This window comes from Microtus ochrogaster, unplaced genomic scaffold (assembly GCF_000317375.1).
Source record: "Microtus ochrogaster isolate Prairie Vole_2 unplaced genomic scaffold, MicOch1.0 UNK46, whole genome shotgun sequence".
Classification (NCBI taxonomy): Eukaryota; Metazoa; Chordata; class Mammalia; order Rodentia; family Cricetidae; genus Microtus; species Microtus ochrogaster.
The window spans coordinates 1130764-1157772 of NW_004949144.1; the positions used below are offsets into that span (position 1 = coordinate 1130764).

General features: G+C 36.6%; 3 protein-coding genes and 1 pseudogene across 3 annotated transcripts; 3 read left to right on the top strand and 1 right to left on the bottom strand.

Moving 5' to 3' along the window:
• Positions 1 to 7504: 7504 nt before the first annotated feature.
• LOC101985686 lies at positions 7505 to 8315 on the bottom strand (annotated as a pseudogene).
• A 5049-nt stretch (positions 8316 to 13364) lies between these two features.
• On the top strand, positions 13365 to 14285 carry LOC101979535 (taste receptor type 2 member 114-like). Its single transcript, XM_013354484.1, has one exon. It carries the CDS (start codon positions 13365 to 13367, stop codon positions 14283 to 14285), a length of 921 nt encoding a protein of 306 aa, XP_013209938.1.
• A 7873-nt stretch (positions 14286 to 22158) lies between these two features.
• Positions 22159 to 23097, top strand: LOC101979829 (taste receptor type 2 member 114-like). The gene has a single exon (XM_005369258.1). It carries the CDS (start codon positions 22159 to 22161, stop codon positions 23095 to 23097), a length of 939 nt encoding a protein of 312 aa, XP_005369315.1.
• A 2880-nt stretch (positions 23098 to 25977) lies between these two features.
• On the top strand, positions 25978 to 26904 carry LOC101980119 (taste receptor type 2 member 105-like). Its single transcript, XM_005369259.1, has one exon. It carries the CDS (start codon positions 25978 to 25980, stop codon positions 26902 to 26904), a length of 927 nt encoding a protein of 308 aa, XP_005369316.1.
• The last annotated feature ends 105 nt before the right edge of the window (positions 26905 to 27009 follow it).

Genomic DNA, 27009 nt, shown 5'->3' on the forward strand with positions numbered 1-27009 from the left:
GATACATAGATAGATACATAGATAGATACATAGATAGATAGATATAGATAGATAGATAGATAGATAGATAGATAGATAGATAGATAGATAGATAGATATAAGACTGACAGCTGTGGTCACCTCCTGAATTTACAACATGGAGCTGAAAAAGAGAAAAGAAAGCTTCTATTGTGCCCAGTTTTACTTCTCACAAACTTACTGTTGTTTTCACCAAATAAATGACTAAGTTCTTGTTACTGGTGGGTGTTTGATGTAGTAGCAATGGCTGCAATAGTAGATGCAACTCTGAAAAATAACTAGAGAAGCAGAGTCTATCTTTGGGAAAAGGACTGTAGCACTGATGAAAGGAGTCTTCATACACTTCTGATTCATTCTATTGAAATGGGTCTATGTCACATCAAATAGTATTGAGGATAGAGTCTGCTGAAGAGCACATTCAAAGGACTTCACATCACGTCTAAGCAAAGCACAGAACAATATGCCAAGGGTAAGGCATGTGTGAAGTTTGCATATACTTATACATAAACAAACACATGCATGTATGTGTACAGAAACTTGTACTCAATATGTTTGAACACTTCATTCAAACTTAATTGTTATATACAGCCTAATGTATGGAGTTTGTATGTTGTCTTTGGCAAACTAGAGTATGTATCAATTTTCTGAAGACTAGATATTTCATAAAGGCATGGTTCATTTTCTCTGAGAGGTTTCCAAATCAATACTTATATTTTAACTAATAAGTTTGGAATGTACAGAAAGAAAAGAGATGATAGGAAAAGAACTAAACAAAACTAATTTTAAGAAAATTTCTAATATCACTAGGCAGTGTCAAACAAATTTACCAAACTGACTCATTAGAAATTTTATAACTTATAGTTTAAGGATCTTTGGAGTGTATCCCAATTATATTAAAATTGTTATATTTCTCATATTTTAAAATTTTTAAAAAGTATATATAATTATATGTTTTGAGTTATCTAGACTAGGCAATCTTACAGGTTTATAACAATATAATTATATTTATTATATTATTTAAATTAGCTTCAATTTCCAACTGTTTCAAAACAAATCAACAATAATTTCTGTGAAATATGAAGACTGAACCTTTATGTATTAGATATTTTTAATGCTAACTTTTCAAAAATACCTTAGCATTGAATATGTGGTTATAATTCCATAGAATTATTAGTTAATTGCAAATGCATTTTAGGGTTATTTATTTTGTTCTTATTCTTATAGATTATAAGGTTTTCTTAACAGCTGGTAAATATTTTATACATTAATACTAAGTTTTATGTAATTTTGACGTTTTTCCCTTTGTTTATAAAGTTTCAAAAATCATATTATGACTTACAGGAACTTATTTATTGAGTATTTGCTTTCTGGTCTCTTCTGTGGCTATTTTTGTTCATATTAATTTAACTGCATTGGTGTCTATTCTTATTGTACCAATAGTTTATTACTATAAAATAATATAGATTGATTTAATTTGAAATTAGACAATAAAACTGGGTCCTGGTGGTGCATGCCTTTAATCCCAGCACTTGGTAGGCAGAAGCAGGCCGAACTCTGTGAGTTCAAGGTCAGCCTAGTCTACAGAGTGAGCTCCAGGACAGTCAGAGCTGTTATACAGAGAAACTCTGTCTCTAAAAAAAAAATTAGACAATAGAAAAGTAGAAAAGCAAAAAGGTTACAAATACTTGAAATATTTCACTAACCATTATTAATATATTTTCACATCAATGTTAAGAAGAAAACAAATAGATGGTGGATGATACAAAATACAGAGATGGTAAACACAGGTTATGGTAGACAGGTAATAAATAGAAATAATAAGTATTTTGATTATATCTAGCTATAAACTGTAAGTATATTTCCTTTCTCTTTGGATAATAGGAGTATAGGTGATTTGAGTTAACTTTTTAAAGTGGTCTATAAATTCCTAAATATTTTAAGTAATAACTCTTGTAGCCAGAAAAACACATAATTTAATAAATGTTTAATAAAAATTAATTTAATAAACATTAACATGTCTGAGAAATATTGTGGTGAAGTCACTTAATGAGAGACTTATAAGTCTAACTGAAATGCTGATGCCTCTTCAGTTCTTGTTTCTACTTAGATGCTTGTGATATTGTTTTCCAGATTATTGAATTGGTATTCCTGAGTTTTGTAATTTTAATTTGATCCCAGTTTATTTGAACTTTATCTGTGGTAGTTTTTTTAGGCTACAATATAACTTTTATTCAAAGATATCTGCAAATTGCTAGAATATTGATGTGGGAGTGATTTCTTATTAATAAAGAAACTGCCTAGACCCATTTGATAGGCCAACCCTTAGGTAGGCAGAGAAAACAGAACAGAATGCTGGGAGAAAGGAGGTGAATCAGAGAGTCGCCATGATTCTCCCACTCCAGGCAGACGCAGGTTAAGATCATTCCTGGTAAGCCAGCTAGTGGGCTACACAGATTAATAGAAATGGGTTAGATCGATAAGTAAGAGCTAGCCAATAAGAAACTGAAACTAATGGGTCAGGCGGTGTTTAAAAGAATACAGTTTCCGTGTAATTATTTCAGGTAAAGCTAGCTGTGTTGGCGGCCGGGTGCCGGGGACGCAGCCCCGCGGCTCCTATTACAACAGAATATTCCTTGATTTATTTCTGATGATTAAAAAAAAAGCAGTTCAAGTCTTTTCCAGTGAACATGTCGCTGGTGTCTCCACCCCTTCCTGTTCTGGGCCCTCTGTTTAAGGGAAGGTGTAGTAATACGAGCAGTGGGCTGCTTCCTGCCACCCGGCAGCCATCACGGCTAGCTTTATACCCTAAATAATTACACGGACACTGTATTCTTTTAATCACTGCTTGCCCATTCTCTTCTAGGCTAACTCTCGCACCTGGACTAGCCCATTTCTAATCATCTGTGTGTAGCACCCCAAGGTGCGCTTACCGGGAGATTCTAGCCTACGTCCATCCTGGGTCGGAGCTTCATCGCGTGTGCCTCAGAGAGCAGAGCTCTCGCCTCTGCCCGCAAGAGTGGAGCATCTTGTCTCTCTGAGGCGTCTGCCCCCGAGGAGAGCTGTCGAGTCTCTGAGATCACTTCCTCTTCCTCCCAGAGTTCTGTTCTGTTTACTCCTCCCATCTACGTTCTAACCTATCAGGGCAAGCAGCTTCTTTATTTAATTAACCAATGACCTTCCTCCATCAGGAAGGTATAAAATGGCTGTTTCTGTGTGGTCCCATCAAGTCCTGTCCAGCAGCTAGAGTCCCTGGGCTAACTGATGCTCACAACAGTGTGATCAGAGCCCACTCCTGACTTCCTTGAGGAGTCAGTTGAGGAAAGAGCATCTGTGTTGTACTGCTATCTCTATGGTGGTCAGACTAACACAGAAGAAAAATTAGAGGTTTCACAAGGACAGACTGGTCTCACTGTGGTGAAATGACACTGTGCCACGTCATCGGAATCACTGTCTCTCTTTGCTCTTCACATTGCTTCATCTCAAATGCATGGGCAGTGAGGAAGCCCAGCAAGCAGTCCAGAGAGTGAGAGTCAAATGGCAGAGGCAGGTGAGCAGGAGAGGTCACTATCAGACAATTGGATGAGCAGATCTCCCAGGAAACTGCCTGACTTCAGAAAGAACTAGAACAGAAAGCTTTGTGTTGGTGAGGTCCTTCTCTCTGGGTCACAAAGACATATTTCCTTTATTACTCAACATTGTGGAAGTTTCCATCCCAGGCCCACACAGATTCACAATGAGTGACAGAGCTGGCTGCCAATTCACTCAGACATGACTGAAGTTCACTGTGATGAGGTTCTTTTATCTCATTACCATAATTTAACAGAATCAAGGCACTGCCTAGAAATCTAGTGAAGATGGTGTTGGGTGAAGATTGCTTGTTTGTTCCCTGCCACCCGGACTCAAAATAACCACACAGAAGCTATATTAATCACGACACTGTTTGGCTGATAGTTTAAGCATATTTATGACTAACTCTCGTATCTTAAATTAACACACATTTCCATTATTTTATATTTTACCATGAGGAGTGTGGTTTACTGGCAAGGTTCCAGAGTATCTGTCTCCTGCAGTAGCTACACAGTGTTCCATTGACTCTGCCTTCTTTCTCCCCAGTATTCGATTTCATTTTCTTGCCTCACTCTATTCTGCCAAGCCACTGGTCAAAACAGCTTTATTCATTAACTAATAAAAGCAACACATAGACAGAAGGACTTCCCATACCATTTCCCCTTTTCTGTCTAAATGAAAAGGAAGGTTTTAACTTTCATAGCAAGATTACATACAACAAAATAATGATGAAGCAAGAATTATAATCATAATATTTAGTCCATTTACATTTGGCAAATTAAGGAAAATACTCTACCATCTATCCTATCTTTGTGAGTCTAAAGATTTATATATAATCTATCTTTTATAATTGTAACTATCTTTCTTCAAGTCCATCAAAGACTCCAGAAGAATATGATATTACCTAAGTAAACAGTACATTATAAAAAAAACTTCCAAAACTCTAGAATTGGCAGAAACATCTTGCTGCTTGGAAAGTCACCAAAAATTATTCTGTAACCTTGGGCCATCTAGTCTTCAGCTTACAGGCCCATAGAATACAGCAGACTTTTCCATGAATCAGGAAATTTAAAGATCTCTTCTGCCTTGTAATGGCAAAGTCCATCAGTTGCTTTCTTCTGTGTCCTGCATAATATCTGGCAGACTCTTTCATGAATCAGGAACCCTGAAGGATGGTCTCACCTTTTGGAAAGATCAACAGTCATTTTTCTGTGGGTCCTATATGTCCAGTTCATACAGCATACCATCAAGCAGTCCAGGCAAGAACAGTTTCAAAATTCCATGAAGAGCCTCTTTGGTGCCCTCCTTTCTCTTGAAGTAATTGGTCCTGCTAGAAGCAGAGGTGTCTCATTGTAATGAAAAGTCTTAAGATTTTAAAACATATATATGGCATATTCTGTTAGTCTTTGAAAGGTTTGAAGAATATCTACCTTCTGAAATATATCTCTGTACATCTAGAAAACCTAACCAACATGACTACAGGCTTGACTATTATAGATGACTATCTATTAACCTGTATTTCTTAATTATACATTACATTTTTAAATGAGCTGCACAAGCGCAATACCTTAATCAAGAGCAGAAATGTACATATAACTAAATTGACCTTAAATTTGTACCAATAGACCAAGTTTCATATAAATTTAAAGTATTTATCTCTATATCATATCCCACTTTAAATGTAAATAAATATTTATAAACAATAATTTAGGAAATTTGGTCATTGTTTTCTAGATTACTTCATGCTGATTGGTAGCACTGTTAATCAAGTCTATCATGGGGTATCATGTGTGGTAGGTCCATCTCAGCCAGAAGTCCTGAAGCCATCATGGATGTTGGGCCATCTGAGCTATTATTTCAGGGAGTCTTGTTTGATCAAACCACATTAGTCTGGAAGGAAACCACAGGATCTCATCCCCTGTGAAAACAAAAGTGGAACCTCTTTTCCAAAGCAACATATCCTTAGACTCAAATTTTTAAGTCAAGATACCACATATATGTTGGTTTAGATTAGCAGCCCATGCAATGAAATGTCTCTTTGTTCTTAATTCCTTCACAGTTGAAAACTTCAAAGAAAATACAATGATATACATAATCCAGATTCTCTGTGTATATTCCATCTTTATGTGGCTTATTTTTTTTACTTTTTTATTCTATGACTGTCCACACTCTGTCTCTATAAAAACTTCATTTTATTTTTTAACACCATTTACTTTTGATACTACTTTGACATTAGCAACAGAAGTTCTCCCATAGTCTTCTCAAACCCACAAAGAATTTCCCAACCACTGAGGTTATGATTTTAAGCAGAGATGTCTTATTGAATTTAAATGATCTGAAAAAAAATTTCAGCTGTGTGATGGCGGTACACACTTTTAATCTCAGTACTCAGGAGGCAGAGGCAGGTGGATCTCTGTGAGTTTTAAGCCAATCTGGTCTAAGAGCTAGTTCCCGGAAAGGCACCAAAGCTACAGAGAAACCTTCTAGCATGCACAGCAGACAGGTAGTTGTGGACCTGACTAAAAGCCATTCACTTGGTTACTTAGGAGACAGAATGCTAATATATTTCCCCCTCGGTTTATGTTTTGATATAAAAGTGGTTTGGAAAATAAAGCAGGAGGAATTCTTCAGGATGTAAACTCAAGGCTTCTTGAGAGATCACTGAGAATCTCCCTTCCGATAAAGCCATGTGAGTTGTCTTTACTCCCTCACCTCCATGCCTGTCAAGAGAGATAGTTTATGTTGGGGTCTGGTTAAGAAAACTAATTTATGGTCTGGGATAGCACGAGACCTCAACAATCTCAGGCTTCTATTGTCTTCTGCAATACAATATTCAGAAGATTATTGCTAGGCTTGTTTCAAAGTTGGAGTCTTCTCGTTAAATGAAGGAGGATGCAATGATTGTCACAGCAAATAGAACCTTTACTGTGTTATCTATATTAAAGATACAATAAATAAAACAGGAGTTATCAATAGAACCTCAAAAGATCAGTTCAGTCAGATATTCCAGATCTATTGCTATTTAGAAGAACATATTTCCCTCTATAACACCTCTGGCATTGCCTGCTGTGAGAACTCCCTCAGCCAATAGCCTTTAAGATACCAGCCCCCATAGGTGTGGTCTCTTATACTATAAATGCATCCATAGACGTTACATACTCTCTCTCTGCTTTCTGTTCTCCATTCATGCAGAGGACTGTGATCTGTTAGCCTACCCATAAGTAAAGAACCCTTTATTATACTCCATTCTTAGTTAGTGTGGGACTACTTTTTAGTGTCCATTTACTTCTGGCCCCCATGTGGATCCTAATTCCAAGCAAACTGGAACTGGCCCAAAAGGTCCCCCAACCCTGCTCGCCAGGCTTATTTCACCTACTAAATGTTTTTTTTTTTTTTTGTCAAAACCCCATCACAGTGGAGCTACTCTGTGGCAACTTGGCAATTTCTTGGGCTTCCCCCATACTTTCCCTGCCATGTGATGATTTACATAGCTTCCTGTTTGTGTTCCTTGGTATTCTGGCCACCAAAAAGCTGTCTAAATGTAAGGAATTAATTTCATTGCTCTTAACTTGTCAAACAATGCATATTTGTCAGTATTTAAGCAGGTGCCAATGTGGAACCGAGCGGGACTGTTCATGCCACTACTGAGCTCTTCTGGTTGCATGTCACCGTGCATGGCACCTGCTGGCCAATAAAGATTATTACACTTACAACAATTTGCTGAAATCTCCTAGTGGAGGTAAGTATAAGTAAATTAATAAGTTTGAAAATTATATGATTGCAGACAATATCACCATCTATGAATATAATAAACTTTTTGCTTACACTATACATGGTGTTCTGCAAGGCTTATGTGGTTTTACTTTTTTTTTTTGAAGTTTTATAATTATATTTATGTACAGAAAACTCAGCAGTACATTTAACCCACTTTAGTGGCGAATTCTTTGGCCTTTGCCTTTTCCAGCTTGGCAATTCGAGCCACAGATTTAGGACCCAGGACGTTGCCTCCCCAGTGGCAGCGGATCTCATCATATCTGTCGTTGTAATTGGTCCTAATAGCTTCCACCAGCTTGGCCAGAGCACCCTTGTCTTCCGAGTTAACCTGTGTGAAGGCAACAGTGGTGCACGTCTTCCTATGGACCAGCCACCCCAGCCTGGCCTTTCCCTTGATGATGCAGTAGGGGACCCCCATCTTGCGACACAGAGCAGGCAGGAAGGAAGACCACCAGCTCAATGGGGTCTACATCGTGGGCAATCACCACCAGCTGAGCCTTCTTGTTCTCTACCAAAGTGGTGACTGTATTGATGCCCGCTCGAAAAACAGGTGGTCTCTTAGTCGGGACATCCCCTTTGCCGGCAGCTTTCTTCTCAGCACGGGCCAGCAGCCTCTGCTTCTTTTCCTGCTTGGTCTCTGGCCTGTACTTGTGGGCAAGTTTAAGCAACTGGGTAGCTGTTTGCCGGTCCAGGGCTTGGGTGAACTGGTTAATGGCAGGAGGAACTTTGAGCCGCTTATAGAGGATGGCCCTCTGCCGCTGCAGCCTAATGTAGCGGGGCCATTTGACGAAGCGCGTGAGATTTCTCTTGGGCTGGATGTCCTGCCCAAAGCCGAAGTTCTTAGGTCTCTTCTCAAACAAAGGATTCACCACCTTCTTCGCCTCCTGCATCTTCACGACGGCGGGGGCCGGGGCCACCTTCTTCTCCTTGGCCTTCTTTCCCTTGGGCATCTTGCCGGGCTGGAGGAGAGAGCTGGTTTTACTTTTTTTCTTTTTATTATTTAATTAAAAATTTCCACCTCCTCCCCTCCTCCCATTTCCCTCCCGCTCCCCCATCCCCCTTCCCCTCCCTCTCCAGTCCAAAGAGCAGTCAGGGTTCCCTGCCCTGTGGGAAGTCCAAGGTCCTCACCCCTCCATTCAGGACTAGGAAGGTGAGCATCCAAACAGACTAGGCTCCCACAAAGTCATTACATGCAGTAAGATCAAAACCCAGTGCCATTGTCCTTGGCTTCTCAGTCAGCCATCCTTGTCAGCCACGTTCAGGTAGTCCAGTTTGATCACATGCTCATCATCCAGTGTGGTTTTTATGATACATCCATTTATCTGATATTGGGAATTAGCTTTGCTTTTCATATTGTATCCTTAAGAAAATGGTTTGATAATGGAGCCAGGAATGAAATACCTTTAGAAATGACAGTCTTTACAGTCTAATAATGAGCAACTAGCTGAAATAATTAATATCATTGAAAATCAAAAGTTAGCAGAAAAAATTAATACCATTGAAAAGGATAATATTAATTTGGCACACAAAATTCAATCCATGTCTAAGGGTACTGTGAAATTATCTGAAAGAATTCATACTGTTGAACTTGACAATCAAAATCAAAATTAAAAAGTTATGATAGGTTAGTTGGTAGGGTATCTCTCTAGGAAGGCAATCTGCAAATCATCCAAATAATGTCCAAGGATGAGACAGCATATCTACTGAAAAAATTTCATACATTGGAATCATATGTGCATAATATGGACCAGAAGCTAAGTGGCTCAATATGTGCATTAAAATTATACACAGGCCAAGAGATTCGGGCTTTACAATATGCAGTGGTAAAAAAGATTTGACATGATTGAGGAAATTATCAGAACTGGTGAGCAGGGAGAGAAGGTACAATGACAGGATTTAACATTGCCAGTGTGTATCAGAGTCAGAGATGACTTACCTAGGGTTTTAGCTTCCTAAACTGTAATCACCTATAACAAACCATCAAGTTCCAAATATTGAAAAAGATCCAAAAAAATGTAGATGGCTACCCATAGGAATGAATGGTCTAAAAGAAATTAAGCAAGCAGTAGTATGTTATGGCTTGCATCTACCATTTGTTAGGGAGATGATAAAGACATAAACTTCAAGCAATAAGGCTGCCCCACACAGTTAAATTCAATTAGTTTCAGCGGTTCTAAAAGATGGGCCACCACTGCTGTGTAAATGAATTAAAAAAAAAAAACTCCAATCAGAAATAAGAAACATATATTTTGGCAGACTTCTATAAATGTTCAAAGACCAAAGTTAAGAGTACATATAAACAACATTGTAATTGAGGGATTAATAGACACAGGTACAAGTGTAACTATCATTACTCCAGAATCTTGGCATCCAAAATATATCTTCAAGAAACAGATGTTCAATTCCTGGGAATGGGAACCCTATCTCAAATGAAGCAAAGCACAAGATGGGTTGAATGAATAGGGCCAAAAGGACAGCAAGGAAGCCTGAGGCCATACATTGCTAATATCACCATCAAAATATGGGGTCAAGACCAGCTGTAGAGACTGTATTCTGCATAGGTATGTAGCCTTCAACCACTTCAAAGAGTTGTAGAATATGGCATTTAAATAACTTAGGGTTCTGTTGACATGAGACATAATTGCTCCTGGCAGCATTAATCTATTCCTGAGAGAATGTTGGGCACCAAAGACATTCCACTTAGATCTTGTTTTATTCTTGGAAAAACTAGCCTTATGACATAGAACTCTGTTGTGTTAGGAGCGGCAGGCTACTTTCCCGGCACCCGGCCGCCCGCACAGCTAGCTTTACCCAAAATAATTACACAGAAACTGTATTCTTTTAAACACTGCCTGGCCCATTAGTTTCAGCCTCTTAACCCATTTCTAATAATCTATGTAGCACCACGAGGTGCGCTTACCAGGAAAGATCTTAACCTGCATCTGCCTGGAGTGGGAGAATCATGGCGGCTCTCTGACTCAGCTTCTTTCTCCCAGCATTCTGTTCTGTTTACTCCACCCACCTATGTTTTAACCTATGAGGGCCAAGCAGTTTCTTTAATTGCTTAACCAATGAAATCAACAGATTGATATATGACACTCCCACATCAGAACTCTCCATGCCTTGACCACTGGCAAAATGCACAATGTCCGGGCAGGACAAGCAGGATACAAGAAAAACGACTGGCAAATCTTGCCAAGACAGGATAAGATGGTTTTGAAAATTTTCCTGCCTTTGAAAATAGTCTCTCAGTTTCTCTAGGCCTTAGCCAAATTTGGTTGCTCCAACATTGCCAATGAGACTTTGGGTGATTGTCCAAGTATTCAGTTTATTCTGTCATTTATTGCACGTTCTGGAAGTTGCTTGACTGCACTTCCTGCCTACTCAAGTAATATTATTTCCCTTCTCAGGTCTTCAAGGAGGTTGAAGACTAGATAATCATAATTACTTTCCTCTCATGACTTGGCCAAGCCATTTCTAATACAAGACTCAGACTGCTTAGGATAGGATAAGTGTTAAAAATATTTAGCATACATTTCTTCTGTGATATTGCTTATGTTTGTTGTAATTCTATTTTTTGTTTATTCTTATTGCATATAGTCTTATATTAGGCTTAGAACTCTCTTATTTAGACAAAGGGAGAGGTGCTATAGGAACTTCTTCAGCCTATAGCCTTTAAGATACCATCCCACTTGTGTGTTGTCTCTTATATGATAAATGCAGCGGTAAAGTTTACATATTCTCTGTTTCCGCTGCTAGATTTGGTTTCTGCTCCCTGCTCATGCAGAGGACTCTGATCTGTGAGACTGTGTTCTGTGAGTCTACCCCTAAGTAAAGAAACCTTTTTATACTCAATTCTGAGCTAGTGTGGGGTTACATTACAGCATCCATTTACAATTGACAAACTCATTTCCTTGAAAGAAACAGATTATCTTTGAACAATTATTTCCTCCAGTCACTACAATTTTAGTCTGCTGGCATTGGTTCTATACTTAAGAGCAATACATAGAAAACTATTTAACTTTTTAAAGCTTTTTACCAACCCTGCCCCAGGGAAAAAAATTGGCATTGCTGTGGTTTGAGGTAGGAGGTTCCCCATAGTTAGCACTAATCTCTGGCAGAGAAAGAATAAAAATATATGTATAAGTAACTTACTCACTAGCACTAATGATGCAGCTCTGTGGCAGAGCACTGGCCTGACATGTATAAAGTTTCATCTCCAGGACTGCAGGGGAAAGAAATAAAGGATGGGTGGGAAGTGATACAGAGGGATGTCACTAGGATTAAAACAAATTATCATGGGTTTGATTCAAATAGAGCAAAAAAGAGAAACCTATTGATATCCTTCTGAAAACTATAACATTAATTTGCTTGAACTCAATTGATTTTGATACTTCCACTGAAGAGATCCTTGATGATAAATACAGTATGATAAATATCAGTATGAAACAAGTCTGAGGTCAGTTCCTGGAGGTGAATGGAGCCAGGATGCAGGCCTGAATACCTGTGCATTTTTTGTTTTTCCTTGATATCCTTACCTCTTTACCAGAACCAAACTGAGAAGCACAGCACATGGATGCATCCAACCTGGCAGCTGATCCAGAGGTCTTCTAGATTTGAGCCAGCCTGGAGCGGTGGGGGGGGGGGGGCTCACTTTCTTTCTGTTTTCTTTCTATCCTTGTCTGTTAAATCATGAAGTGTATTTATTTTTTTAATTTTTTTCTCTTCCCCTACAAGTTGTAAGTGTGGAATTTGCTCACCTCCTACCCCATCCCACCATACTGAACACTGTATCACAGTTTACCCAGAGCTCTTTCAGTTTGTTGGCAAATGATGTTCAGCTAAGACTCAGGGAACTTAGCATAAGAGATGGGAAGATTTTAAGAGGAAACTGATGGAAAAGAATGCTGTAAAAGAGTTTTATGGACATGATAAGTTTATTGCATTTGTGGACTCAAAGCAGCTATGGTTACCAACACAAGGCCTACACAAGCCAGTCCAAATTTCAGTACTATTGGCAGAGGAACACTTGCGACCATATGCCAGAGGGGCTATGGAGGTGAGGGAAGCAGCATCATTCTCCTTTAAGGCTAGGGCCACTGGTATTTTATGAATACTCTGCTGGATGGCATCACACCCATGCGTGTTTGGGGGCACTAAGAGACTTAATGGGTCATTAAATAAAAGAACAAGACATGAAGCTAGAGCGGGACATATTGAGTGGGAACCTACCAGAGTTGAGGGGGAGAAAAGAGGGTGGACTTTATATTTCATAGTATACACGTATGAAATTCTACAAGAAAATGCTTTTTTTTTCAAAATTAAATCAGTTTTTCAGAGTGTTTATAGTCATGGCAATTTATATGCCATTTTTTAATATCTTTAAACTGTTTGTGAATAAATTATAATTATTTTTCCTTTTTGCTTTTCTTTTTTGATTTTGTGATGATAGGATATCTTTTGTTCAAAAAAAAGAGATCTTAATTATGTTACTTAACCTCAAACCTTTGGGGTTGAGTGATGCTCCTGTCGTAGTGACAAAAGATCTTGGGACTATGAGCCTGTACCACCATGCCCAGCCCATGATGATCTGATATTGAGAAAGAAATGCAAAATATGATTTTGTTGTTTTGAATCCTCTCACCAGGTCTGACACTCCTTCTATTCTGCAATTCAATCAATTTAATGCAAAATGGACTCAGGAGGTTAAGTAAAACCCATGAAACAGAATCTTTCATTTGCTTATTAACAAATTACAAGGAGACATTTTAGAACACACACATTCATGTAGACAGGCTAGGCTTTATAGAAGCAAGCAGAAGGAACTTTGGGGAGACAATTGTGACTTTATCACAATATATTCTTGAGACAATTTGAAATCTTTATTTATGGAAAAATATAAAATGGCATAAAATCCTCCTTCAAGCAGTCAATTTATGAAACATTCTGCAGCAGGTAATCTGCAATAGTGCAAGCAGCAGTTGCAACCTTAGGAATTGGCAGAGATGCTGAGTACAGCAGAAGGCATCCTCCTTTTTATTTCAACTAGTGAGTCAATACTGGGAATTTTAGGGGATGTATTTATTGGAGTTGCTAGCTGCAATTACTATGTCAAAAACAAGAAATTGTCTACAATTGGATTCATTATCTCTGGCTTGGCGATTTCCAGGATCTGTCTTGTGTGGCTATTAATTATGGGTGCATATGCAAAGTTATTCTCCGGACAGTTGCTTTCTCCTGTCAATACAAATGAATACATAAATTATCTGTGGGTCATTATCAACAACTTGAGTGCCTTGTTTGCTACCAGCCTCAGTGTCTTCTATTTTCTAAAGATAGCAAATTTTTCCCACCATATGTTCCTCTGGTTGAAGAGGAAAATTAATTTGGTCTTTATCTTCCTGATGGGGTGTTTGCTTGTGACATGGTTACTTTCTTTTCCATTACTTGAAAAGTTGATTCAAAATAGCAAAAGAAATACATCCCAACAGGTCCCCATTAAGAAAAGTGACTTCATTATTGTCTGTGGTCTTCTGAATATGGGTGTCATTTTCTATTTTGTCGTGGCTGTAACTGCATGCTTCCTATTGATTATTTCACTTTGGAGACACAGAAGTCGGATGCAATCCCATGTCTCAATATTCAGAGACCTCAACAGAGAAGCTCATGTGAAAGCCATGCAAGTTTTAATTTCTTTTATAATTCTTTATATACTGTATTTCATAGGTATGGCCATAGTTGTGCTGTGTTTGTTTATTCCAGAAGGCAAACTGCTATTTATGTTTGGTTTGATAATCACATTCTTGTATCCCTGCTGTCACTCCTTAATCCTAATTCTAACGAACAGTCAGCTGAAACAATCCTTTTTGCAGGTAGTGCGAAGATTAAAGTGCCTTGAGATAGGAACAGATCTCAGAGCCACATGATAGTCTGAAAAAAAATTAATGGTCCAGGATAATCCAGTGAAGAAATTCTTAAAGACAATTTTCATTTGCACTATGTTTTGTGAGATGTTTAACAGTATTATTGAACGTTATTGGAGTCTTCTGAAATGTTCTGACTGTCACTCAAGGAAACATTTTAATTCTGTGTGTAAAGTCATCTGCTCATTTAATTGCTAGAGTCTACAACTACTTCACCCACACACCAGAGCAAAAGTACTGATCATCATAGACTACTCCATGTCATAAAGGAACAAATACAAAAACAAGAAACAAAAAAGAAGGCTTTGAGGTAAGTCTAACTAATGAAGCAAGGCTTTGTTGTCATTTACTTGGCTTCCCTGGATAGTTGACACCCTTCCATAGGAAAACCCAAGGTAAACAAAGACAGCTGTGATTGCTTCTAAATCCTGAAATTCTTCTTTTGTTTAATTTTCATTTACTTATTTTTAAAGTCCTTTTTACTTTCCAACTACAATTTTCCCCTCCTGTCTCCTTGGCTTCGCCTCTCCCTAACCCATCCCCCATCCATTCCTCCCAACAGGTAAGGTTTCCCATGGTGAGTCAACAAAGCCTGACACATTAAGTTGCGGCAGGACCAAGAAATGTTTCCACTGCATTAAGACTGAGCATGGCATCCCACTATAGGGAATGGGTTTCAACAAGCTAGATCATGTACCAGGGGTAGATTCTGGTCCTACAGCCAGGGACCCCTCAGATAGTTCAAGTTTCACCCCTGTCTCTCACATATGGAGGACCTAGTTCAGTCCCATGGAGACTCCACAACTGTCTTTCTGGAGTTCATGACTTTCCATGAGCTTGGTTCAGCTGTCTCTGTAAATTTCTCCATCATGACTTTGACCTACCTTGTTTATATATTCCCTCCTCCCACTCTTCAATTGGATTCTTGGAGCTTGGCCTGTTGCTTCATTATGGATCTCTGCATCTGGTTCCATCAGTTACTAGATGAAGGCTTTAACCACCAAACTGATTACAGGGTAAAGCCAGGTTGGGCACCCTCTCCACTGTTCTTCTTACTGAGTGTTTGATGCAATAGCAATGGTCAGATCCAGCTTACAATTACAACAGCAGATCTGGCTCTTTGAAATTTAACTAGAGAAAGAGAGTAGAAGAAAAGCTCTGTCCTATGAGGGGAAGATAGGACCAAAGTACTGATGAAAGAAGTTTTTGAACTCTATGAATACAGTGACTTGAAATGAAGTAGTTGTAGATCATCTAGAACTAAAGAAAATTCTGCTGAAAAGCACTGCCACAAGACCTAACAGTGTCTGACCAAAGCACAAAAGAATGAATAAAGGGAAGAATCTGTATGAGGTATGCAATGATCTGCCTTGGGGTTTCAAATGCATACACACACAAAGAAATTCTCCCACACACATACATTCATATGCTCATGCACATGCAGAGACCACACACACACACACACACACACACACACACACACTCATGAACACATATTCATTTATAGAAATGTGCATTCACAAATACATTTGATTTGTTGATTCTGAAGTTGAATTTTTTATGTTCAGTGTGATAGATAAGTGTCTTATTTTGAAAATTTATAGGATTTCATCATTCTTGTATTTATGGTCTAGTGTCTAGACATTTACATACATAAAGGTTTAACGCTTCTTATGTTAATTTTTCAAATTAATACTTTTGTATTTTTGAATAGTATGTTTGGAAAGTACAAAGAGAATATACGGCATACTAAGAAAAATGTAGGCTAAAGGAATCTCATAACCACCAACCAGCACTGCAAAGGGTATTTGCAGAAATATGTAGGACAGAAGAGAAAAATAATTACATCTAATGGGTGACAATGAGAAAACAACACTGACAGGTCATTCTGTGGTTAAACAACAAAATCTAAGCAAAAAAACACTATAAAATCAGCAAAATGGAAGAAATCATAACATGTCTTTCAGTATCAACTCTCCAATCAAAAGACACAGATTAGCATTTATATTCAAAAACAGGATTTTTCATGTTGCTGCCTCCCAAAAACATATCTAAACACCAAAAATAAAAATTAAATTTGTATAAAATAATGGGAAAAGAATTCTAAGGAAAGGAAACCAAGAACAAGCAGGGATTACTATCACAATCTGATAAAATAGACTTCAAATCAAAACTATTCAAAAGAGATAAAGAAGGTTATTTCATACTGATCAATGGAACCATCTATCAAGAAGATATTTCAATTATAAATATATATGCAACAAATTCAGGCACACTTAATTTTATAAAACAACTTTTACAAGACATAAGACATTGTATTAGTCCCAATTCATTATCAGTAAGTAACTTCAGTATGGCCTTGCCACCTAGTACACAAGTCATCCAAAAAATAAATGGACATTCTGTCTAAACAATAGGAAGAGCACATTCTTCTCTACAGCTCATAGATCTTTCACGAAAATACACCATATATTGGGACAAAAAGTAAATCTCAAACAATACTGAAAAATTAAATTTTTCCTGGTATTTTATCTGTCACAACAGAACAAAGCTTGATATCAACAGCAATAGAAAGCACAAAATTATACACAGCTATGGAGATTAAGCACCCCATTATTAAATTATTAATGAATCACAGAAGAAATTTTAAAATGGTAATTAAAAATGTCTAGAACTGAATGAAAATAAAAACACAACATAATAAAATATGTAGGCTACAGTGAAGGAAATCCTAAGAGGAAAGTATTTACAAATTCAGAGAGAATCCAAATAAATAAACTCAGGATGCATATTTAGACCAGAGAAAAACAAAAACAAGAAACACCTAAGAACAGTAGTCATGGAAAATAATCAAGATTAGATAAAAATTTATATAAAAATAAATAGAAATAATCATTACAAAGAAACAATGAAGTTAAGATAATTTTCTGAAAATATTAACAAAATTGACAGACATTTACTCAAATAAACTAAACAGAGATAAAGAAAACTCTAGTTAATTAAATCAGAAGTGAAACAAGGATATGATAACAGACACCAATGAAACCCAGAGGACTATAAAGATATACTCCAAAAAATACACTTCACAAAATTGTAAATCTCAAAAGATATGGATAAAATTTTTAATGTCTATGAACTATCAAAGTTAAAACAAGAAGAAATGAAAATTTAAATTAGTTCATCTTTAGCAATGAGACAAAGACAACAATAGACAATCTTCAAACAAAAATTCCAAGATCTGGATAAATTCACTGAATACTTTTACCAGACGTTTTAAAAGAACAGAAACCAATGTTTCTCAAACCATGCCATGAAATAGGAAGGAGAAATGATACCAACTCTTTTTAGGAAACTCATTTTACATTAATATATAACTGAGATAAATATGAAATAAAGAACTCCCTAAAGAATATAGATATAAGAATTCTCAATATAATACTTACAAATAAAATTCAAGACACATTTAAAAAAATTAACACATTAAAAAAAATTAGGAAAAATATCTACCTCATGAACCATCAATACGACTTTTGTGTATAGACCCAAAGAAAGCTCAATCATACCACAAGAACATGTGCTCAGTAGCAGCACTATTCATATTAGTCAGAACCTGGAAACAACCTAGGTGCCCCTCAATTGAAGAATGGGTAAAAAAAAAAATGTGGTGCATTTACACTATGTAGTACTACTCAGCAGTAAAAAAATAAAGACAACTTGCAATTTTCAGGTAAATGGATGGATGGATCTAGAAAAAAAAAACATATTGACTTAGGTAACCAAGACCCAGAAAGACAAATATAATATATATACACTCATAAGTGACTCTTATGCATAAAGCAAAAAAAAAAACAGCCTACAATCCAGAACTCCAGAGAACCTAGACAACCAAGATGACCCTAAGAGAGACATACATGGATCTAAATAGGAAGGAGAAAAAGATAAGATCTCCTGAGTAAATTGGTAGCATGGGATCATGAGAGAAGGTAGAAGGGAAAAGGGGAGGGAGGGAGGGGAGCATAGAAAAATGTATAGTACAATAAAACACAATGAAAAAAACAATAAAATAAAAAAGTCCACCATGAAAAAGTCAACTTCATTCCAAAGGTGCAAGGATGATTTAATATGTGTAAATCAATAAACATAGTCTACCACATAAATAGACTCATAAAGACCATATGACTGACTAATTAGATGCAGAAACAATCTAACATGCTTTCAAGAAAAAAAATTTTAGAAAGTGTTGACTCTGGGACAGAATAGGAACTAAATTTATCTCAGTGTAGGTGTTGAAATATTAATTTTGACATTCTTTGTAGAATGGTTTGCAACTGAAACTGTCAATGTTAATTCTAGGAGTTGAGACCACAAAACCTCTTTGCACCAGGCATGATTTAATATAGAAATTTAAAATTAAAATAGATATTAATTAGTAATGCATATAGTTTTGATTTATGTGCATTTTCAAAAACCTGGTAAATCCATAACAATGTCATAAACTTCAGTACTCTTTACACTTGACAATGATGTAAGTGATACTTTTGTGTTTATTAAATATATGTCATAAAATATTACAGTGCTTCAAACAAAACAAAGATGTATACTCAAAACAGCATTCACTGAGTCAAGAAACTTTTATTAAATTTCATAATTTGTATTGATTGCATAGATTTCCCTAAGAATTTTACTTCCACAACACATTATAGAAAAAAATTAATTTCATTCATTTTTTTAAATAGTCAAATGTAATAAAAATGATAGCACATAAAAATCATTTTTGTTCATCTAAATACCTTTAAATATTGCACATTAAAATTTTTTGGCTGTTGTTATGAGTTTCTTATCCAGGACTCCATGTATATATGCAACTGATGAATGGTAGATGCTGATTAAGATTGTGACATGTTTTAAAAATTATATATATGAGTATTTGTTTGTATATAATTGTAAGCAACTTTATGTCATATTTTCTTTTCATAATGGAATCATAAACGATGAAAGCAATAAAGAGCATCATTTGGGTTCTGGTTATACTTACCTTGTATTAATAAGAAAATAGCACTATTTTATTACTTTTATAAAAAGAATGACTATATATTATGATTTTATTAAATGTTCAGCAAATGTATGAACTGATTCAAACTAGGTAAGTTTAGAAGTTTAAGAGGAGTAGCAGAAGGGAGAAAACTATGTAAGTATCCAACAAAAAATTTAATGAAAGTGCTTTCTATATAGACTGACAAAGACACTTTTGCATTGTTTCTGAAACTTCTCCATATGAAATATATATTCTTTCTTGACTGCGATGGGTTAATCTTGCTGCTGGGAAAATAAAGTTGTCACTCTACATTAATTTATCACTGATAGAAAATACATTTTGTTAAAAGTGTTATGAGACTTGAGATTTTATTGCAATTAATTCAATTAGTGGCTTCAGGAAGTAATAAATAGTTTTCCTGGTATAAGGAAGAAAACTCATTGAGTACTTTAACAAAATAGATACTGACATTTGAACATAAATAACCATGAGTCCTGTGCTATGATATCAAAAGTTTTTCCACAATTTATTGTCTGGGCCACAATGCAGCAAACGCAGACAAAGCCAGAAGAAAGTACATCTCACTTCTAAACCAGATTTTGGAAGAAATACAAACAACATTCAGGAAGTCCCTTATGAACCTGAGGCTCATAGAAGTGCTGATTTACTAAATGTTGATTGATGTAGGAGCTGCGGGCCTGCTTTTCGTCCAGCCCAGCTCCCGCACGGCTAGCTTTACACCAGAAATAACAACACACAAACTGTATTCTTTTAAACACTGCTTGGCCCATTAGCTCTAGCCCTTACTGGCTAATTCTGATATCCCGATCAATCCATCTCTAATAAACTGTGTAGCACCGGTCTTACCAGGAAAGATTCAGCATGTATGACCTGGTGGCTTGCTTCATCGCCTGCGTCTGCCCGAGAGAAGGGAGCATGGCCTCTGAGCTCACTTCCTCTTCCTTCCAGCATTCTGTTCTGTTTACTTTTCCCACCTATGTTTTAACCTATGAGGGCCAAGCAGTTTCTTTATTATAATTAACAATGACCTTCCTCCATCAGTTGATTTTGCCAATTTGGTCCAATGCTGTAATTCAACATAGACCTTGATTCTCACAAGTTTTCTTATTACCTTAGGAAACCATCTCTCAAGAGCTACTACAGAAAAGGAAAAGCACATCCATGTCAAAATTATATACAAAAGGAGCCCCTAGTTTCTATCTAAAGCACTAAATATGTTGTCAAATAGCATCAAAGCCTATAGAAGAGATTTCTCATTTTTCTGGAATGTGACTACTTGCTATTTCCACCAATATACTTGACAAGTATGTCTTTCTATGACTTTCTTTGCTCTGTTATTATAAAAAGTAATGATTTGCTTCCTCAGAGGAGCATGATACTCCTGTAGGAAATTTAGGAGAACCTAAATCTTTGTTCCAGTCCAAAATAAGCTCTCTTACTCCTTTGATGTAAGAACTCTTTCTTTGGCCCTCAGTGATTTTCTCCTTATCCTTTCCTCTCTGTAGCAGAGAATGTGCATACTAACAGCTCTACCAATGAGTTTTACCATCCTCAACCAGTCCTTTGATGGCATCTAAGTTGAACCTCAGCTCAGAACAAATAACCACTAGCATAGTGTTTTATGTAGACTCCTTGCTATGGAATAAAGCAGAACTGTGCTCTTATAGCATACAGTAAGCATTATATTTAACATTGAACCACTATGTTTGTTTGCATATACATGGTCATTCTCTATACTATTTTATTTATTCTTTAAGTTGTGCTTATAAATGAAAATTATGGTGATTTTTCTCTTCCTTTCTTTCTGTTTATTTGGGATTAGGGAGCGTTTTCCCAGAAGAGATCTATCACTGTGTTACCTAGGCTGACCTCAAACCATGAAGACAAGCAATGCACCTGTCCCAAAAGAACAGAGAGCACAGACTTAAGTATGTGCCTATTGCCATCTAGTGATACTAACTTCCATATTTAAAAGATGAAAATCAATGTTAGATTTTGTGCTTTGTATACTTTCTGTACTTATTTCTGTGAAACAGAATGTCTGAAGATGGTTTGTTTATATAATGTAATACTGATACGGGTGTTCAGTGTAAGTCAGCACAAAATAGCTGACATCAAATCTGTGGGGAAACTCAAAAGTACAGCAATCTATTCTATACCAGTTTGGGGTTGAGTACAGCTTTTGTACAATTCATGGTAAAAAAAAAATGGCTTTGCAGTCAGAGAAACCTCATCTTGATTTCCTGCTTTACCTTGCTGCCATAGGTTGTGTAGGGCCTAGGTGCCTACCTCTGTGTAGTCAGTATGCTGCCCACCTGTGTATACCCCTTGAGTACCAGAATGTGCTTGGGTTTCTGCTGTAAGATACCTGCCCTGAAGCTGTTATCAAGAGTGAACAAAGTATATCTGTTTAGTCTACCACTCCTCATGCTCTTATCAACTTCCCAGTCTCCTGTGACCTTCCATCTATCCCACTGTCACACCATGAACCTCACAACCTGACACTTCTTCAAATGCAAAATAGTCTCAAGGGGACAAGCAAAATACACAAAAGAGAAACTTTCATTTACCTATTAACAAATTGCAAGGGAGACTTTTAGTCTGCCCCATCTTGTAGACAAGCTAGGACTTATGGGAGCAACCGGAGGGAACTCCATTATGACATTTCAGATTCCACTGCAAAGAATTTTTGAGATACATTGAAGTCTTTAAGGGAAGAAGATAAAGTCACTCCTTCATTGAGCATCTAGTAGATGGGACTTTTCTACACCAGATAATCTAAAACAGTTGCAGCAGAAGTCTTCTTGAAGATTGGCAGAGATGTTGAGTACAGCCGAAGGTGTCCTCCTTTCCATTGCAACTAGTGAGGCGATGCTGGGAGTTATAGGGAATGGGTTCATTGCAGTTGTGAACTGCACAGACTCTACCAGGAACAAGATGATATCTATGATTAATTTCATTCTCACAGGCTTGGCAATTTCCAGAATCTTCCTTGTGTGGCTGTTAATTTCAGAGGCATACATCAAGATATTCTCTCCAAACTTGCTGTCTTCTATCAACATCATTGAACTCATGACTTATCTATGGATCATTATCAGTCAATTGAGTTTTTGGTTTGCCACCACCCTCAGTATCTTCTATTTTATAAAGATAGTAAATTTTTCCCACTACATATTTCTCTGGTTAAAAAGAAGAATTAATACAGTTTTCTTCCTCCTGATAGGATGCTTGCTTGTGTCATGGTTATTTACTTTCCCAGTAGCTGTTAAGATCATTAGAGATAGTAAAATGCAATACATAAACACATCCTGGCAGATCAGCATGAAGAAAAGTGAGTTAATCTTTCACTATGCTTTCACCAATGGGGGAATATTTTTATTCTTTATGATAATGTTAGTTGTATGTTTTCTGTTAATCTTTTCACTTTGGAGACACAACAAGAGGACGCAGTTGAGTGAATCAGGATTCAGAGACCTAAACACAGAAGTTCATGTGAAAGCAATAAAAGTTTTAATGTCTTTTATCATCCTTTTTGTATTGCATTTCATGGGTGTTACCATCAATATAATATGTCTGTTCATCCCAGAAAGCAACCTGTTATTCATGTTTGGCTTGACAACTGCATTCATCTATCCCTGCTGTCACTCACTTATCCTAATTCTAGCAAACAGTCAACTGAAGCAAGGCTCTGTAAGAATATTACAACAATTAAAGTGTTCCAAGAAAGGAAAGCTTCATGACAGTCTGGAAGAGAAATGAACAATCTGAAATAGTCCAGTAGAAAAAAAAATCCCTGAAGACCCTTTTCATTTGCTCTATGTTCTTTTATTGATTTCAGCTATTCTCAAACATTGTACGAATCCTCTGAACTTCTGTGACAGCCTCTGAAGGAATCACACCCCATGGTGTGATTTCAATTTTATGTGCAGGCTCATTTGTCCGGTATGTCTTCTGATTCCTTCACTTCTTCCCAAACATTTGCCGAAGGAAAACCATCAACCATAGATTATCCTCTGTAAAGAAAGACTCCATGGTGTGCCTAACATTCAAAGCGAGACTTCATTGTGATTCCCTTTGCTTTCCTGGATCACTGGCACCCTTTCCCCAGGAGATCCAAAGAAAAGGAAACAAGACAGACAGTTAAAATCAACCTTGACATTTGGAACATGGAACCTTTGTGTACATTTTTTGCCCCTAACACAATGTTACCTTTATATAGGTTGTTTGTTTGGATGCTTTTTGTTGTTTTTGTTTTTGTTTGGTTTGATTTAGGTTTTTGAGACAGGGTTTCCCTGTGTAGCCCTGGCTGTCCTGGAACTTGCTCTGCCGACCAAACTTACTTTGAACTCAAAAGATCTGCCTGCCTCTGCCTCCTGAGCACCAGGATTAAAGTTGTGTGCCACCAACACCCAGCAAGTTATGTTTGTTTGTTTTTAAAGCACAAAGTTTTTATTACATTGGATGTTTCATATAGTACTATGGTCATAATAGTGGATTTAGCTCTGATAAATGGTTAGAAAAACATGAAAGAATAGATCAAAGCACTTATGAAATGGTTCTTCAGTGCTAGTGATATCAACAAACAAAATATCAATGCCAGACACTGGCTGTCAAGTTGCTGGGCAGGGAGGAAATCCTCCAGAATTCAAAAAACAAAACAGCCTGTAGTAATTATTCTTGCTTACCCACTAGAACTTTATAATAAGATCTTATTGAGGAAAACAGGACAATCTTAGGTAATAGGACATGGAGACTGAGAATTTAAGTGACCTGGAAGAAAAAAAGAAAAAGAATATATATATATATATATATATATATATATATATATATATATATCCCCAATAAAATAGCTAATAAAAATATCACACATATATGTGTGTATATATGTAAGTATACATACATATTTATATAGAGAGCTGATACTATATAAAATTAAGTCATCAATTGTAAGTCAGTATTTGCATGAAGAGACAACCTATATAATGAAAGTAAATCTTTATTGTTTAGCCATATAAGATTAATATGTATAATATATAAAGAGTTCAAAATGCTAAATACCATCAAACCAAACAATTTAATAAGCAAATGGGCTGATAAGGTAAACAAACACCTCGCTAAAAAACCCACAATGCAAAAAGTTTTTCAAAACCTGTTCAACAACCTTGGTGATACAGGATATACAAATTAAAAATACATTGAAATTCTATCTCATCCCAGTAAGAATGACTATCATCAAAAAAAAATTACAGCAAATGCTGACAGTGGCATTGGGGAAAGGGGTTCTTCTACTTTGCTGATGGAAAAGTAACTTAGCTTGGCCTTTACAGGAATCAGTGTGAATGATCTTTACAAGCATAAGAAAAACTATCACATTACCTATCTACAGCAGTACTGACTACACATCCAAGGATTCTAAGTCATTGTACCACAAAGACACTTAGACATTATGTCTATTGCAAGTCTATTCACATCTTCCAAGTTAAAGAATGTGCCTTGGTGTCCGTGAAAAGCAGAATAGATAAAGGAAAGGGAAATTGATTCTGTCCAAAGATTAGTGAAGTATGTCATCTGCAGAAAAATGAGTACTACTGGGGCAAACAAGATCAGACTCAGAAAGACAAATGTGGAGCATTTTCTCTCTGTGTAAATCAGCAATGAAAATAGCTAGCCTGCAGAATGGAGAGAAATCATCATTACCTACCCATATATCCAACATAAGACTAATATCTATAATAGATGACAACTTCAAATAGTAAATGTTGAGAAACCAAACAACTTAGATTTTACATAGATAAAATGCATACGTAAATATATAAATGCAAACACACACACATAAACACATACACATGACATGAAAGTAGATAGAAAATTGTTCAGGAAATTGAAAAGAAAAAGAGATATAATGGGAGTTTAAGAATGTTAAAATTGTGATGTACATGAGTGCCAATATCTTTACAAAACCTATTACTAAATACAACAATTATGCACAAATACAGCAATTTGTTACTTTGAAACTTACAATACCTACAAAGGAGCTTACATTTTAATTAAACATTAAGTCAATATTTTAGGGTAAAGTGGCTCTATTCCTATATCTAATTAGTTTTATTTGTCTGTAGACAATAAAATTATGATTATTTTCTCCTTTTCTGGATTTCCTTCTTTGTCCTTTTGGTTTTAGAGCTATGGTATTTTTTTCTTTGTATGGGTTAGCTAGCTGGTCTCAAGCTCACAGATTAAAGTGGTGCAATATCTCACCCCTCAAAGAGTATTTACTATCTTGCACAACTCATGATGCCGACTTCATATTTAAAGCAAGAAATTCAGTGTGGTTCTTGTTGTTTAACTTCTGAATATGTATATCTACCACTCCTACTCTACTACGAGACATGCAAAATAATCTTAAAGGTAAAAGCAAAATAAATGAAATGCAGACTGTCGTTTGCCTATAAGCAAATTACTATAAGATATTTAATCTGCACACAGATTCCACCACAACATATTCTTGATGCACTGTGAAGTCTTTATTTCATGAAAAAAAAAAGGAAAAAAAATCTAACAGGCAGTCAATATAGAGGACATTTGGCAAAAGGTAATCTATAGTAGATGTAACAAAAGCAACTGTGTGTATCTGCAGAGATGCAGAGTGCAACGGCAGGTGTCCTCCTTTCTGTTGCAACTGCTGAAGCTGTGCTGGGAGTTTTAGGGAACTCAATTATTGCACTTGTGAATTGCCTGGACTGGGCCAAGAAAAAGATCTCTAAGACTGGCCTCCTTCTCACTGGCTTGGCGACTACCAGGATTTGTCTTATATGGATAATATCTTTAGATGCCTATATAAAGGTCTTCTTCCCAAGTATGTATAGGTCTTACAGTCTAATTGGAAGCATCACGTACATGTGGCTTACTGTGAATTACCTGAGTGTTTGGTTTGCTGCCAGTCTCAGCATCTTCTATTTTCTAAAAATAGCAAATTTTTCCAACTATGTATTTCTCTGGATGAAGAGGAAAACTGGTAAAGTTTTTTACTTTCTAGTGGGGTGCTTGCTAATCTCATGGCTAATATCCTTGTCACTCGTTGTGGAGAATATGGAGGGTAATAAAATGAAGCAAAGAAACAGAACCTGGGAGATGCATCAGGAGGGAAAAAAAGCAATTATTAATTATGTTTCAGTCAATGTTGGAGTCTTGTCTCTCTTTATGATGACCCTATTTACATGTTTCTTGTTAATCGTTTCCCTTTGGAGACACAGCAGGAGGATGCAATCACATATCTCAGGATTCCGAGACCTCAACACAGAAGCTCATGTGAAAGCCGTGAAGGTGTTGATTTCCTTTATTATCCTTTACTCATTTTATTTCATAGGGATTGTAATAGAAATCATCTGCATGTTTATGCCAGAAAACAAATTGTTGTTTATTTTTGGTTTCACAATGGCATCCATGTATCCCTGCTGTCACTCATTTATTCTAATTCTAACAAGCAATCAGCTGAAGCAAAGCTCACTTAGGGTACTGAAGGGGTTAAAGTGCTGTGAGAAAGGGAAAGGTCTCAGAACCATGTGAAAGTCTGGAACAAAAATGGGTAGTCTGGAATAATAAGGAAAAGAAATCATGAAAGATCATTTTAATTTGTACAATGTTCTTACATTGTGTTTGAGGATATGTTTT

Coding starts and splice junctions, on each gene's coding strand:
- LOC101979535 (XM_013354484.1), top strand. CDS start 13,365: ATGCTGAGTACAGCAGAAGGCATCCTCCTTTTTATTTCAACTAGTGAG.
- LOC101979829 (XM_005369258.1), top strand. CDS start 22,159: ATGTTGAGTACAGCCGAAGGTGTCCTCCTTTCCATTGCAACTAGTGAG.
- LOC101980119 (XM_005369259.1), top strand. CDS start 25,978: ATGCAGAGTGCAACGGCAGGTGTCCTCCTTTCTGTTGCAACTGCTGAA.